Genomic DNA, 17,350 nt, shown 5'->3' on the forward strand with positions numbered 1-17,350 from the left:
CCTGCAGGTGCCACAGATCTTCAAGCGCCCTCAGTGCATCCAGGGTTGGCTCCTTGGTGCCTGCAAAAGACATTGCTGATGATGCCTAGTAAGTGCCTCAGAGAAGAGGTACAACGCTGATCATTCTGCAGCACATTCATTGATTGACATCTTGAAGATGCGTTTTTGATGTCTGGATTGGTCAGGCAGCACTCTCCAGTACTCTCCCCAAAGAGTCTCACACATCATCATGGCTTGCTGAGCTCCAAAGGAGGTACATCTTGCTAGAATGAGAGATGGAGGAGTTGAATGTCTCCTCTAATGATGAGGACATCAAGAGGGCTGAGCTCGATGAGGGCAAGGAGGCGGAGGCTCCAGAGGAACAGCACATAGCACAGGCCAGATGAGGCAGACACAGATGTGACATGCTTACAGCCACCAGATTACAGGAAGAAGACGATGACTAGCTCATACGAGCCTCTTTGATCAGTGCTCTCCATGCTGGTCCACCTCACCACCTTGGTTGTGATCCTAATCATCTCAATGCAGTACATCTATCTCTGAATAAAGAGTTACAATCTTGTGTCACAATGTCCTCATCCTTGGAAGCTATGGCAGACTCGTGAGCATGTGGCCTTTTGATTATGGGATAATAACTGCAAACGGTCGTTTTGTGAGCAGAGTTGAGATGGTGAAGCCTCTTCAGGCTTCTCGCCAACAATGCACCGCCTATGGTAGCCTTCAAGAGGCAGAAGCAGCACTGCAATCCACAGTGCTCTCATGGCAGTATGCCTGCAGTCTGGCAAGGTGCTCAAGCAGGAGAATCATCACTCAGTGGCACTCGCCTTCATATGCTGATTCTGAACCCAAACTGCAGTTTGTCTGCACAATCTTTAAGGCAAGACAAGTGTTCAGGCCTCGCCATCATACTCAGTCCACAGCATTAGTTATTTCTTCAAGACAAAGTCAACTGTAGCCCTCAGTAATGGATGCGACGCTGCACTTCAGTTCACCTTACAGTGGACCGCAAAACCTTCAGGAGCAGCACAGTTTGATATCAGTCAAGCACTCATGACCATGCCTCCTTTTGGAGTCTTCCAGTTTCCTGTGCTGCCTAGCAGTGGCATTTGTGGACCCGAAAATGCTGACATTCCATCTAGGTCTTAAGGACCTAAATCGTTGATAATAAAAAGCACACATCAGATATATTGAAGCCTTGCTCTGATCCCATTTGAGGCCTCCACATTTTCATTCCAACAGTCTGACATATGCACATGGAAACCAGGCACACTGATGCAATTGTAAGTTGCACATTACTATGTTGATTGACCATCTCAGAGCTGGCAGAGGGTTAATGTGATGAGACACTACCCAGGCTTCTAGCCAGTGCTGCATCCTCCCATGCCCAAGTCAGGCATCTGGGGCCTCTGCACACAACTCCTACGTCACACAGTTTTAACCATCTAGCAGGAATTGCAAGGCTCCACCTGCGTCAGCAAAGTGCATAGCTCTAAATCATGGAGATGGGAAGGAGGGGAATAATATTGGGGTGATGTTCAGATGTACACATGGACATGAGATAATGCTGCAGGCAGGGAGGAGCACATAAGAGCTCAGAGTTCGGGTTCATGTGTAAAGCACACTTAAGGCTGATGGGAAGTACATGGAGGCCATTGAAGGACGCACCATCTCCATGCACATTACCATTCAATCCTGTAGGATCCACGTTGAACATTCTACAATACAGAATCATCGGAGGACTAAAGCAGTCTCCAGGCTCTAGACTCATGAGGCAACATCATATGAACCTCTGGAGCGGATCTCAGAGATGTCTTGGCCAACTTTCTTAGAGGCAGATGCTTCACTCATGTTGATACTGCACAGAGAACAACCAGGCACTGTAATGAGATGGTTCTAGACACCGTAGAAACAGACGCTGGACATCTATGACAATTAACTGAACACAGAGCCTATCATCAGATAGAAGAGGCGTACTTAAAATGAGAAGCAGAATGAGTCAAAATCTATTTACATTTGTGCAAATCACATACAGATTGTGGACACCCGTGATACCGTTGTGTTCCAAGTATCTTTTCATTTTCCGTGCCCTACTGTTACGTTTTGGTGCTTCCCTGACACCCACAGCAGAGGTGGAGGCAGCTTGCTGACTGCTACGCCCTGTTGTCTGTGATTATCTTGGCGGGCATCCTCTGGAGGACTGGGCCTGGAGGGCCCTGGCTTGCTCTGAGCTTTGGGGCAGGTGCACACTCCTCAGCATGTGGAGCTGCAGCTGATTTTTTGGGGGGGGGGGGGGGGGGGGGTTGGTAAGTGGGGATTGGGATCGGCTGGACACTCTCGGAGTCACCTAGGTGGATTATCCAGCTGATGGTCCTCCTCCCTATGGGTGCCTGAGAGTCCCTGACTCGAGGAGAAAGGGCACCTTTCGAACGAAGTCAGGTTTCCCTGTTCCCCCCACTTGCCAAGCCACTGATGGATCCCACCTATGCCTAGAGTGATGGAGTGCAGGTCCTAGTGCATATCGGGCACAATGTCCTGGACAAAAGCTTCAAGGGCAGTCACCATCCTACCAGTGTTGACCTCGGTGCATTGGCACGTCGGTGCAGCAACATCAGGTTGAACGCACATGGACTCCTCCAGTGTCTGTTGCAATCTGGTGACAGCATCACACAACCCTGCCTGATGTTCCCATGTCTGTCTTTGCAGCTTCAACATCTGTGTTAGGGCCGAGTTCACAGGCTCGTCATCGGACTTGGACTCTGCAGGGGCCTGGCCTCCAGCAGTCCTCTGAGTGCCGGTGACCTTGGATGTCCCTGCCCCCGACCCCGCCTCTGTGGACCCGAATCTGGGAGCTAGCGTTGATGGGCTGGCTACTGGTTGGCCTCTCCCTTTTCCTGCTGGTGCCTGTCAAAGAGAGAAGAGAAAATTTGTGATTGGCTGCATAGTCAACAAAATTATAAAAGCACTCAGTTTCATTGGATGACCAATGAGCTATTGATTGGTCCTCACTGGCTTGGGAGACACTGGTCTCACCCTCAGCGCAGGGACTGTTCTGGTCTTCGTCAGCCAGCTCTGCCGCATGCTCTTCATACTGTGTGAGGATCCTGAGCTCAGGCCAACCCACTCCGTCTGGGATAACTCCCTTTTGTTGTGGCCATTTTTCTCCTTCATAAAGACAGGTGGACAGACTGTGAGCAGTACGGATGCCAAGGCAGATGATAAGGATGCCTGTCTTCTGTGAGTGCTGAGTGGACCTGTGTAAGGGCTGAAGATGTGAACTTCACAGGATATGAGAAGAGATGTCAAAGTGTGTGTGTATGAGTCAGTGGTGATGTCCCTTGTGATGAAAGTGTGTGAGATCCCTGTGAACTGTAACCCTGGGAATGCCTGATGGCCTTGTGAGAGTGAGAGTTGAAAGTGAGGAGAAGGTTGACTTACCCTGGTGGAGCTGATGAGGTCATTCATCCTCTTCCTGCATTGGATGGCGGTCCTCTTCTGAGGAGCGTTGGTGCTGACCACACTGGCAATCTGCTCCCAAGCTGACGTGGTACGGGTTGCTGGACATCCTTCTGCCATTATGGGGGTAAAGGATGTCACAGCATGCCTCCACAGCTTCCAGAATTGCCCCCAGCGCATTGTTGCTGAACTTAGGGGCAGTAGGCTTCTTTCCTTTTGGGGCCAATCACTCACCACGAACCATCCTGGGCTGCAGAGAATGAATGATGTATGTGGATGCAGTTTTAATTTCCAGCACCCGGAAAGATGATCCAATGAGGTCACAGCAAGGTGGACAAATCCCAGCCTGCCCCTCCATGAGATCCTTCAGATTCATACATATATAATGAACTGAAAAGCAGACATCTGACATGGAAACCCATCTTACCCGCCTCTTCTTGGCCTCCGGAGCAAAAAGTTCGGCCCTACCTCGTTATTCACTTACATTTTGTTAAGAGACAATGCCAGTTCATATCTCGATTGACAGTGACTCAGAAATGCTAGACCATGAATGTGGAATGCATCTGCACCTGCAATTCTCCACACGCGCACAGAGCTAATTTCAATCACTGCTCTGGATATTTGCAAGTAAAAGCTTGTCCTGTCCCCACAGGTTGAGAAAACAAACAGTTTTAATGGGACCTCTTTGCTTGTTGAATGAAAGCTAAGAAACCCCTGCTCCACAATATCATTCCTTTACCTTCTTCTACTGAGGAACAAGGAGAAGGAACAGCACTGACTTCCCCACTTAACCAATATCCTATAATAGAATAGGCTGTTGTGATCCAGTTTCATTCAGTTGTGGAAAGTATCAAGAATTTTACAACAGTTTACAGTGAATCAGAATTTTGTTTTGCACCCCTGTTTGCCCCTTCCTTTCTTGAAGGCACTAACTCATTGCATGCATATTCTCTCTGACATTTCTCCCAAGTGGCCATGATTCATAACCACACCTCGACAAGAGGATTGATAGGCTAGTCAATTTAAGGAGCAGCACAGCTAAGCTGATCACATCCTCACTAATGTACATGTACACACACACGTATGTACACGCACACACACGTACATACACGCGCGCGTACACACACACACCAGCAGAGATGTCACTGAATTGCCATCAGGAGCAGGAATCCTGGCTAATTTTCCCATCCCTAAGCTAATCATTAACTCCTGAGTGTAAATCAGCATTGATTGTGGATTAAGCCTAGGACATTCCTGGTCACTGCAGTTCAGTGGCTCACTGGATAAAATTGACAAGCCATTGTGGAGTGAGAATTCATTACTTTCATTCATAATCTAAACAATGGAACTCACTGTCCTCCTAACCCAATATTTAGTGAAGAATCTGATTTTTTTAGCACAGAAATAATAATTTGACCACTAAATCATGGGTGCTGCTTTTCCTCATTTGAGATACCTAGTCCCATTCCCTATACCATTTAATATTTTTCTGTTACAACCATCTAGCTAATTGTTTTTTTAAAAATATGAATTAATGGACTCTACTTGAACTAAGGGGCCAGTTAGCTTAGTTGGCTAGATGGCTAGCATGCAGGTCAGATTAACGCCAACAGCACGAGGTTTGGTCCCTGTTCCGACTGAGGCGGACTCAGGGCCTTCCTCTATGCCCTACTCATAGTAAAAAATCACAGCACTTTGCTATAGTTCAGCAAATAATCCCCAAGGACCTGCCTTTGGGCAGAGAACTCAAGAAGAAGAAACTTGAACAAAGTTTTGTGGCACAGAATTCCACATTCAAAACACCCTCTATGTAAAAATATTTTGCTAACTGTCAGGGAAGCAAGCAAATTAACAATTTGGGTTTTGATCCATCATTTCTGTCTGTGGTGTAGATGAGAAATAAAGGGCATTCACTCAAGTGGACTACGAAGCTAGAGATCTGGCTCACGTTCATGGGGATTGCTGTGGGTGAAGGCCATGCTGGACTTTAGGCCAAGTTTTCCTCATCAGGAGCTCACAATTCTGCCACTGCATCTAGTGGATTTGCTCATTCATTTCAATCAAACCAAGAGGTGTTCCAGATTGGGGGCTTGATCTAACTTTACTCATTCAGAAATGAACAATATAGGAACGTACAGGATTACAAAGATCACTATTGTTCATCTGTCCAGCCCAAGTTGAAAGACAGCCTATACTAATAAAAGCAGAATGGACTGTTAATTTGTCAATGGCTTCAATATTGAGCTCAGCAATGCTAACAAGCCTGGATTACAAACGAGCCTGGTCATCTGAACCACAGTCACTTTTACAGGAACCAAGTGAGGTACAATTTCCCCAGAGAAGAAAGGAATTAAATTGAAACTAACTGGACAGATCTTTCAGAGAATGCACTCAGGTCTGGCCACGATGCTGCATCTTCTGATGTGTTTCCCAGTACCTAGGGGAGAAAGCAGATAATAGCAGTCCAAAGGAGTAGCGCCGCTAAGTTGTCTCATAACAACTATCCACACGTAGGCTCTAGAGGTACAAGAACATGAAAAAGTCGTGTGGTAATTTTGACTTAAAATGATGATATAAAATGAGCGACAATGGAAGTCAACAGAAACAAAGATCAAGAGAGGTTTTTAATGGGTTGCCAAGACGCTTTGCATGTTTTACATATATTCCAAAGTCACCATTACCCCAAAAGATGAGAAGAGGCCATTTTTAATTCTAACTCATGTCTCTAATATTCCAACTTTCCCAGCCTGGCATCCAGCTGCTTTTCTAGTGTTCCTAAAATCTGTGGCTTGGCTTCCTGGTCAGCCAGGCTATTGCAGACAATTCTCATTATATCTGTGAAAGAGTTCCTTCAGGTTTCTTATTTAAATATCTTTCTTATTTATTTATTATCTTTGCTCTGGGCTCTATAAATTGTGTTTTAAAAAATCTTGCCCCATAGTTCATCCCTTTAAACTTGGAATCATCTCTGTTGCTCTTCTTTGTACTGTCTCTAGCACTTGCATATTCTTGTGTGGTGGTGGGGGAAGGGTGGTGAAGTCTTCACTAAACAATGTTGAAGGTTCAAGTTGCAGATCATTTTCTAGATAGTGCTCCAAATTGGATCAGATAATGCATTGTACAGACCCATGACCTCCTCTATCTTTTAAGTTGTCTCCAGACATTGAGAGTAACATCTCCACTATTACTCAAGGTCCCTTCCTATATCAACCTGCACTAATTCTGTGTCACCTATGAAAGACAGCTCAAAACTAATTTTTTTTGTCTACCCCTCTTGGTCAATGAGCATCCTGTCCCAACAAGAGTGATCATCTGGGGTGATGGATTGTTTGTAGTCAACATAATTGCACAATTCAGTGGGGTGTCAAAGGATCCTTTGTTTCTCCTCCCAGGCTGTGCTTCCTCCCTGTCATTTGACACTCTCACCAGATCTGAGAGCATGGACAACAGGCAACTTCAAGAGAATCCCTCCGTTTGTCAAGTAATAGCTGAGTGAAGCTATCAATGGCCTAAAAACTGGTTTAAGGGGCTGAATGGCCTATTCCTTTTCCTAAGAGTGGGGGAAGAGTTTTTTGCAAATGGGTTTGGGAGTGCTTGGGGAATTGAAAGCACTGAATTTGATAGCACATAGGAAACTGGTTTCAACATGCCAACTTCCATATTTAACTGCAGTGCATTTGGCTGTGTGCAAGGAACCCCCAAGAGGGCAGGTAGGTTGTTAATTTTATCATAATATTAACATAGCTCATTAACAGTAATAACACGAGTACATGGATTTCTTGGACATTGTCAGTGAAAGCAATAGAAGACAAGACACAACAGTAATTGATGGGGCTGAAGAAATGAAAAGCAAAAATTCCCCTAAGTAATGAAATCTCACAGCTGTTTTCTTGTCTAATTGCATGAAAGGTTTTTAACTCACAGTGCTTGCTCTGAGAGGTTACTTTCACTACTTTATAGGTTACTTATTCTTTAGTTTACAATGGGGCACCTTATCAAAGGCCTTTTGAAAATCCATTTAAATTACATCTACTGAATTATCTTTGTCTACTGTGTTATCTTCTCAAAAAGTTCAGTAAAGCAAGATTTTCCCTTTTGAAATCCACATAAAACTATTTATTATATTTCTCATTTCTAGATGTTCTTCTGTTCTTTCTTTTAGTAAGGATTCCATTATTTTTCATACCACTGATGTCCAGGGAATTATAGACCAAGTCAGCTTAACATGTCCTGTTCCCTTTCTTGAACATAGAAATTACATTAACAATCTGCCAGTCCTCTAGCATGACACCTTTTTCTAACAAATTATTAAATATGAATAGTAATGCCTCTACTATCTCTTCCAGGAATTCTTTTAAAGTACCTGGATGCAATCCATCTGGACCAGGAGCTTTATCCTTTTTGAATTTGTTTAGTTAATTTAATACATCCCTTTTCATTAAATTTTAAATGCACTTATCACATTACTCATCTTCACTATTCAATATCATGCCTACCTGTTCTATCTCCCTTGTAAATACTAAAGCAAAATAATTACTTAATATTTCTGACATCTCTTTATCATTACCTGTGGTATTATCCTGTCTATCCTTTATAGATCCTATTCTCATCACAGCTTTCGTTTTTTTATTGATGTGCCTGTAAAATATTTTACTGTTTTATGTTCCTTGATAATTTAATTTCATAGTTCCTCTTTGCCTTCCAAATTTTTTTTTGACTTCTCTCCTGATATTTTCATATTCTCTCTTATCAGTAGGCATTCAGTAAGAGACTGTCCTCACCTGTGGTTGATGGGGTTGCTGCAGCTGTGCATTCTCAGAAAAACAGGAAGGTGGTAAGATATCAACGGGGATCTTTTTCATAATGAGAACCACTTGGTTTGGATTCTCCCGCAGTTTGGCAACCAGGTTGTTCAATGTCCACCCAACCTAATGGTGCAGGAAAGAACAATAATGAAGAGTCTCCAAATGGTAAGACCATTTTTACAAAGACTGTTAGAACAAAGTTTCTCTTTGGTGTCAGTGTCAACAACTAAGGTAAGAGGCTTTAGGAGACTAGCTCTAACTAATAATTATTCAGCAGCTCTGTGCAGTAGCATACTGCCTTGTCGCTGAGCACTAGGTTGGTGCACTGAGGGTCTGTACTTGCAATTTCCTATCTCAGTCAGACAGTTTTGGTGGGACAGGGAGATAAAGAAGCTGAGATGCCCAGGAGGGTCTGGATGCTACTTTGCAAGGTCACAGAATGACAGCAGTCAAACACATGCACGAAAACAGGATGGCAGCTGGCTGGGAGCAGCTTACCTGCCCCTCCCCTATTTTTGTGGGGATCGGTGCATAGTATTTGAGAAGAGGGAGAAAATACTTTTGGATCCATAATTAGTAATGAGATCTTGGTCAGAGTGCAGCATAGGCTTGCAATAATGACACCTGGACTTCATGGAGAAATTACACAAAACAAGGGTTGTATTCCCTAGAATTTAGAAGATTAAGCGATGATTTGAGTAAAGCTTTCAAGGTATTAAGGAGAACAAATGGAGTAGATAGAGATAAACAATTACTGCTGGCTTGAGAGCCTAGGGCTAGGAGGCAGTGTCTAAAAATTCAAACCAGACTTTTCAGGAATGAAATTCGGAAACATTTCTACCCACAAAGGATGGTAGAAGTTTGGAACTCTTTTCTGAAAATGACAATTGATGCGATTGATTATTAATTTTAAGACTAAGGTTGATAGATTTTGTTAACCAAAGGTATTAGGGATGTGGGGGAAAAAGCAGATCTAAGGAGTTAACTCATAGAACACTCATGGTTTCAATGAATGGTGGAAAAAACTTGAAGGGCTAATGGCTTACTCCTGTTCCTATGAGGTTTGACAAAATTAAGAATAAAGAAACACAGAAAGACAAATTAATCTTGAGAGGAACAATTGCTACCCATACTGTACCAAACAAGAGTTGTGTGAGTTTATACCCAAATCACTCCAACTTGAATCAATACTGTATTTTGCCTACCTCTCCTTAAGGTGTTGACTCTCGCTGGGGTTGGGATTGCATGTGCGGCTGTACCTAGACCAAATGATTATTATTTGAGTGACTTTCCCCCAGAACACTGAGGGTCAAGTGAAATTTAAGACTGAGATTGATAAGTATTTTGTGAGGTAAAAGCATTGAGGGATACAGAATAAAGGCAATCAATGGAGTTTAAGTACAGGTCGTACTGCATAGTAGAAGCGGCTCAAGGGATGAATGATGTGTCTACTGAAACTTCCTAAGTTTCTAAAGAGCATTAGAACACAATCAATCATACAGTCAAGCTCAGTCTATGCCTATCCAACATCTGCACCTGCTCATTTCCCAGCCATCATCATTGGATAAGGATCCAGAGAGGGAATCCTGACTCCGCTTCCACTGAGCCTGGATTCTCTGGTCTGGCTCAGAACAACACTGACACGTGGAAACTGTCAAACAATAGATTCCAAATTTGTATCATTAACTGAACTTGGATCTATATCCAGTGTTCAAAAGGGAAAAAAACAGGGTGTACGATAAATATTCGGGGACAATTCAAAAACAGAAATTAAAATTTTTGAAAGAAACCAGAAAGGGAGGTTAAGAAGGCTGAGTGAGAAAAAAAGCACTGGTGCTCAACATCAGGGGAAAAAATCAAGGATTTTTATAGCACACAAGAAATGAAAGGATAACCAAAGCAAGGGGCCACTTCTGTACTTAAAAGGGAAGTAATGACAGAGATGTTAAACAAGAATGAACTGGAGGAAAATATTCATAAAGAAGCTATGTCTAAAAAAAGGTTGATGGGACACAAAGTTGAAACAGTCAGCAGGTCTGAATAGTATCCCAATACACAGATGGATGTTTGGGGATAAGGGAAAGAGGGAATTCTAACCGGAGGATGGTAAAGGTTACACACTGGGAATGTGCCTTTCAAAATTATCCCTGTGATATTAAAAGGAATGCAGTTGAATGGATCAAAGGGTAGATAGATGTCAGCTCCCGTTAAAGAGTTAGCACCAGCATGGATGAGACATGCTGAATGGCCACGTTGTGTGCTAGTACTTCTATGATCTCTCATACTGTCTCATCCTTGCATTATCAGACACCCAAAATATACCATTCATCCCCAACCCCTATTCCTTACATACCTCCAACTCCCAGTCCATGCACCCCTTCATTCAACACCCGATTTATAGCACACCTAAATCATCTAATTCAAGTGTCTGATACCTAATACTTACTACAACCATATCATTCACCTGGACCACCTCATCTCCTGGACGAATCTTCTGAGAACGATGAGCTGGAGACTGAAGAAAAGGAAATGAAAGCAAGTTCATAAAAACACTCATTTAATTACGAACAATCACGCCAGGGATATGTACTCACAGATGAGCCCATCTCTCAAGTTAGACTGCAACACTCCCCTCCCCCACTCAGCCCAATAGAAGTAAGAGATACCAAAACCAAATGCTTTGGAATGGGAGTCGGGCAATATTTTGGAATCTCTATCAACCCATTCTCCATCTTCCAAGGAATTCTGCAGCAATTCCCTCATTTCACTAAGGACGTATTTCATTTTTTGTCAAATTGAGTCTTTATGAACCAGTGCTGGAGATTCTACCACTTGGGTTTGTATGGCACTTTTTGCCGTCACGAGAAGAACATTAAAATCTTCTCAAAATGGATCACATGTTGGCAACAACTGGAACCAAACTCCATTTGCATAGAATCCTCAAACAGATTTTTTAAAGAGGAGAGAAAAAGACGTTCTCAGTAGATACATACTATCCAGTGTGTCACTGAGTTACACAGACCAGGGCTGTAACACCGAGTGAGCCACTGAATCACACAGACCAGGGCTGTACTGCCCATGTCACTGAGCCAAACAGACCAAGCAGGCAGAGTCTGATGTCATTCTGAACTACACAGACTGGTGCTATATTGCTTGGTGGAACACTGAGCCATGCAGACCCGTGATTATGCATCCCAGAGTTGAACTGAGACTTGCACCTTCCTGACTTTTGTGTCAGTAGCTCAGTGCACAGTACCTCCCTGATCTCAGCTGGGGCAGTGGTTATGGTGGTACAGTTGGCTTTAGAGTTCTTACAGTGGGGGGAATTGTGGGTAAACCAGGGTTCCCAGTCCTGATTGTGCCATGTGTGGGCAATGGGTGAGGAGAGGTTTGCCTTGGTTGTTACACAATCTGACGTTGTTGACACTCACTATCCAGACTCTCTCAATGCAACATGAAAACAATCAGGAAATTGTAAATCATTTCATAGGCATGTTATAAGACATGTGTAAACTCCAAATGAGCATTTAAGATAATTGTTCAGAAAATATGGATGAAGTTGGCAAGGTGATACTTATTGCTCACCCTTAATAGCCCTGTGGATACTGAAGGACCTTCTCTTTAAACTGCAGCAGTCTTTGTGGTGATGGTGTTCACAAAATAATGCAAGATCAGGAATTTTTAGGAGCTGTGACACTTGTTGAAGGCACAACAACGTGTGACTTTGAGCAGATCTTGATGATCGTGGTGCCATGGAAGGTCAGGGTGAGCTGATCACTCAGTACGAGAGGGACTACAGACAAAAAAGACAATGCAAAAGAGAGACAGGAAAAACAGGAGGGAAAAACAGACATGCACTCGCAAGTACAGAGCAACAGACAGACATGGGGAGAAAAGCACACAGACAGGACAGTAGCAGGTCAAGGAGGCAGCCAATCAACAGCTTTTCAGGGAAACTAACAAAAGGTAATAAACACAGTTTTGCTAGTGTTACCAATATTACAAGAACAATTTAAGACAGAAATGAACAGGGAAAGTGCCACACACGGACACAGAGATACATTGAGACAGAGAACAAGAATTGTACACACACAAATAAAGTGAGCGACACTGAAAAGCGAGTGGAAAGAATAAATTTCACTTACATTTACCGTGGTTTCTGTGATAAAATGCAGTCCATTATCCGACTTGATTTCAATTCCCTGAACAATGTAAAGGAACAGCTTTTAATCCAGGGATAGGCGAGGGCAAATAGAGCTGACCAATTGCTTGTGAACTATGTGTTCGTCAGAACTAATGTCATAAATCTCCAACAGTTGTATGCAATATACTAAAATACTTCGGAGGTAAACAGCTTGGTCATCTGTAATACTCCCAGTGAATGTCCATGTCAGCTCTGATCACAGCTGTCACAACCCTGAATAAATTAACTTGTAGAACAACCCACAGGTTTTTAAAAAAAATTTAGCATTAGATTTTAGTTTATAACTTTGAACTAACACTGTAAAATAGTCCGATTTCAGGGTAATGAAGCTTGAGAGTTATTCAGTTACTGTAAATTAGCAGAAATTCCAGCCTGAAGTTGCCAACATTGGACAGGAAACCCATACCCTGCACCAAACCTGCTGTCAACGCTCAGGTCAACACGTGTTTTTTCGGGGTATTCATTGAGCAGTCCTTGTTGTCAGATAATAACTGAAACCTCCTAAAGGATCTATCAACCTTGAACAATTTAAAACAACATCTACCCAGGTTGGACACTTGATCAGATTGTGCTGCTCTGGCAGCTCCCCAAGGCTAACTCAGCACATAGACATGTAAATATAGTTAAGAGCAGTATAAATAGAGTATCTGAGTAAACTAATACAGTTACAATATACTTATTAGTGGCTCGTTGCATTTAAACATCTCAGTAACACTGGTCAAAGTGCACAAGTTAAAAAAAAATTCCCACTCCACCCCATGCCTAATTTTGTAAAGGTATAATTTAAGGCAGCCATACAGATCAGGTTGGAGCTAGCTGATCATAGCCATGGCAGCTACAAAAGCAGAATCGATGTCTTTATCACGGGCTAGGGAGGATGGTGAATAAACAACCAGAGAATTAACAATCTGCTCCTGATCACTATGCAGTGACACCTGTTGGGATGTGCATGTGTGGTTGCCAGGTGAGCATATGGTGGAGCTAGGTGTGTCATCACCGTGCCCTCCTCCCACCCACCCCAACCCACCAACCCTACCATGTTTGACTAGCCTGTCTACGCTGATTGTCTATGTGTAACCCTAGTCAACTACATGGCTGTGGTACCACAGGACTGTTGGAGCCTGTGGAACAATATCCAGCAAGAATTGATGCTTACAAGACAAGAGATGAAAGGGATATTAGTTAAGTCATTATTTGAATCAGAATTAATCTGTGGAATTGTTACTATTTTAAATAAAGTAATTGTAATTACAGATTTTATTCAGACAATAGCTTCAATTATGAACATTCTAAACACATGTCTATCTCAAAATGGAGAATGATTATGAGGAGCATGTAATCAAATCATTCCTCTAAATCGAGTCATCACTGTAGCCTGAGCTTCAAAAGAGAAATCAATGCTGCATCTTGCCGATTGTATCCCAAGTGGCTGAATAACAAGAGAGAGAGAGAGAGAGAGAGAGAGAGTGAGCTCTTAAATTTCAGGTGTAAGAGATGCTTCTCTCTCTATCAACCAAGAAACTTCAGTGAAATTAAATCATGTCACTTTTTAAAACTATAAGTGAGAAATTCAGTGATAAGCCCAGGCCCAAAGAGCAAGAAACCACCAGGGTTGAAAGGAAGGGAAGAAAATGTGAGAGAAATCAGAGAGTTGTGATTTTCTGATACCCAGCCAGGAAATGACTGAGGCAGGTCAGGTATTCCTGAGTTTTGAGCTCCTGGCAAAGACAGTTAGAGCAACACCAATACAGTGAGAAAACAAAAGAGAAGGGAAAGCACATGGCAACAACTGTTGAGAGCGTACACAGGGAAAGTACACAGTTGTAAGAACCCGAGTGGCTGTAACAAAGGTACTTATGGCTTAGAGAAACAAAAGAAAATAAGATATCCTTCCATGGGCTGGAAGCTAAAAATACACTTTTGCTGAACAAGGAAATGTGATACTACAATATAACTGCCAGAAACCACTCTCCAGAGTACCCATGAGCGCTCTCATCTCCTGTTCCAAACATTTAACACTTTGATTACATTTCAGCTTACTTGAGAAACCCTGGTAGAAAAGATTATTGAGCTGGATCTGCTTACACCAGAGATGGTGGAAGTGTGTGGAGCTGCTGGTCCTCTCGAGGAATGAGGGAAACTATCCCTCAACCATAAACACACACATCACTCTTCACACAACATACCATACGCAAATATATGACACACCACACGCTTTAATGGAAGGAAATTTTTTTGTGTCTCAGCTGATTTGTTCTTAAATTATATAAAGGGATAGAATTTTACGGATCCACCAACAGCAGGAAGCGTAGTTTTGGGGGAACTTAATTTGACATGAGGCCAAAAATCAATTTCCTGACATCAGGATGAACGGTAGGAAGTCTGTTCTCAGGACTTTTAAAGGCAGGTTGAAATTCCCAATGAACAATGTTGGGAAGCCACTTTTGCATGTATTAGCATGTCATGCATGCTCATTAAAAGGCCACCTTTCCGGAATTAAGCTCCCCCTCCAAATTAAGTTCCCTACCAGCGAGAAATTAGAACGTTCATTTTTACGGCTGCGCACAAGTGGACCTGATGAACTTGATTTCTTCCACAGCTTTGAGGTGAGTAGACACAGCTTTCACCTTCTTGATTCTGGGACAACTTGATTCATACTGGGTACCAGTAGCACAAGCTGCACCAAGGCTGGACACGGCAGGCAGGCAAATGGGGTGGAGGGGACCGGAGGCTGGAAACAGGAGGCAGGCAAAGGTGGGTAAGGGAGGGAGGCTGTCCAAGTGCCCTTTAAATTTGGCAAACTTGAGGTAATGGTGGGTAGGTGACATCCTGCCCATCCCCTCCACCAGATTCGCTGTGTTCCACATGGATCCATGAGTAATGAGCTGAACAGCACAAAATATCACGTGGTCAGCCCCCAGAGAAAAATACTCCAACTGCCACTCCCATCACCGAACGTAGACTTCAGAACAGAAGATTCCACCCAATGGGTCCACAAGAAGTCACCTTTGTCAGTTGAAGGCTCAATTCAAGGGCTGGCTCTGAAAGTTGGCTCCGGTCATATAAAAAAAAAGCACCAAGTTATTCCGGCTGTTGGCACAATATATGGAAGTAACAATACTCAGAGCCATAGATAGTGTGAAGTTTGTTTGAAAATTTACTCTGTGGAGTTGAAGGATTTTATAGAAAACTAAAAAAAACAATAGGGCCGAGATTTTTTTTGCAGCAAATGTTGACTTTGAGTTAGCAGGAGCAGAATGTAGTTCAACACCTACTTGAACCAGAGGCCTCAGATTAACATCTCAACTGAAAGAGAGTGCTTCTAGCAATGCAGCACTCCCTCACTTTCGCACTAGAGAGTCAGCCTTGAATATATGCTCAAATTCTCAAGTGGTGTTTGAACTACTTCAGAAGGGGACATATTACCAACTAAGCGAAGCTGGATGATAAACATCTTAAAAGTATCCACATAACACATCCACTGCATCTTAAGATATATATGTATACGTAAATCTATGTGAAATGCTGTCAGATACTCAAAGTGTTGGGCACACTCTAGGTCAAAGTGTTAAAAATTAGATATGCCTTTCTAAAAAAAATGAATTGGCAAGAGTATTGTTTATACAAACCCTAATTTACAAAGCCCATTATCTGGACATTCAAGGAAAAGTAACAAGTCCACAGACAGTAAGGCCTCCATAATCCCCCCATATAACTCAGGACACCATGCAGTACTCACCAGACTCTGCCCTGGTGAAGTGGTGAGTAGATGTATAGTTTCCAGGCAAGCATGCTGGTTCACCAACACCTCAGGGCTGCCCATTACCATATTCTCACAGAAACTGGAGAGTTCCCTGCACTGAATGAGACAGAGTGCATAAGCCCAAATGGAACCAACCACACACCCAGAAACATTGCCTTACCTGCAGAAGGTACAACAAGGAAAGCAGTTGGCAACATATTAGTACTCCAGAGGCACAGCAGCATAGTTAGTTTCTAATATTAACATGTGTGACAAGTGCACAGGCAGGAGTGCTTGTGAGATCTTCTTGCATCGTGTTGTTGGGAAGGTGACAAGCAAGAGCAAAGCCACAGGCGAGGCTCCCAGAGTCACCTTTACACACCTGGCAAGCAACTCAACATTGGGACTTGGTTAGTGGTCCATTGTCTGAGTTTAGGGGAATCCTACAAATAATAAACTAAAAACCAGGCTGCAGAATTATCCACTCAGAGAAAATTTGACTGATCTTTAAGAAGACCCCATCTTATGAAACATAGGAACATATTTGGGGCAATTCAGAGCTTAATTTTGGAGTGTAAAACTAGTGCTGGGGTCTTGCTCACTAGAAGCTGCCTATTTTTACTTTCCATTTGTTTCAGATGGTTTCTAGAACAGGTACCAGACCTGCAATGTTACTTTTATGCTTCAGCAGTGGAAGCTAGTTCAATAAATAGTTTTTAACGGAAATTGGACAAGTACTTGAGGATGAGGAACTTACAGGGTTACGGACAAAAAGCGAGGATGTGGAACTAAGCATGACTTCTCTTCCAAAGAGCCAGCACAGATATGTTGGGCTGTAAGTTTCTATGATAACTGTTAAATCAGGGAGAAAAAACAAGGAACTGAATGTTGTAAAACCAGAAAATGTTGGAAATATAAAGTTGGTAACTGAAATAGAAAGAGCAGGTAATATTTCAGGTGTACAGCTGGCTGGATCTGATTCCAATGTATATGATACACAAATGCTCCTATATGTTCTCCTATATGTAGCTCATTCGCAGTTGCAAAGCAGTTTAATTAAAGCAGAAACACATTCATACCAAACAATTTAAGAAGAATCAGAGTGTCACCTCTTCCCTCCAGCCTGTAGACTATAATTAGATTTGA

The 17,350-nt window shown here is 42.8% G+C and overlaps 1 protein-coding gene across 6 annotated transcripts in view; it reads right to left on the reverse strand.

The window, feature by feature from the left end:
* The window catches only part of cnksr1 (connector enhancer of kinase suppressor of Ras 1), a 68,770-nt gene that overhangs the window by 33,400 nt on the left and 18,020 nt on the right, over positions 1-17,350 (reverse strand). For 5 of the 6 annotated variants that reach the window (XR_005946119.1, XM_041213596.1, XM_041213595.1 and 2 more), the window contains 5 exons: positions 16,202-16,321; positions 12,404-12,460; positions 10,705-10,773; positions 8,235-8,381; positions 5,820-5,890 (listed from right to left, as the gene is read on the reverse strand). Coding sequence is in view for 5 of the 6 variants with exons in the window: in XM_041213596.1 (XP_041069530.1) it covers positions 5,820-5,890; positions 8,235-8,381; positions 10,705-10,773; positions 12,404-12,460; positions 16,202-16,321 (464 nt within the window). In the remaining variant the exon portion in view is untranslated. The remainder of the gene's footprint in view (positions 1-5,819; positions 5,891-8,234; positions 8,382-10,704; positions 10,774-12,403; positions 12,461-16,201; positions 16,322-17,350) is intronic. The other variant, XM_041213597.1, reaches the window with a different exon arrangement.

This window comes from Carcharodon carcharias, chromosome 19, assembly GCF_017639515.1.
Source record: "Carcharodon carcharias isolate sCarCar2 chromosome 19, sCarCar2.pri, whole genome shotgun sequence".
NCBI lineage: Eukaryota > Metazoa > Chordata > Chondrichthyes > Lamniformes > Lamnidae > Carcharodon > Carcharodon carcharias.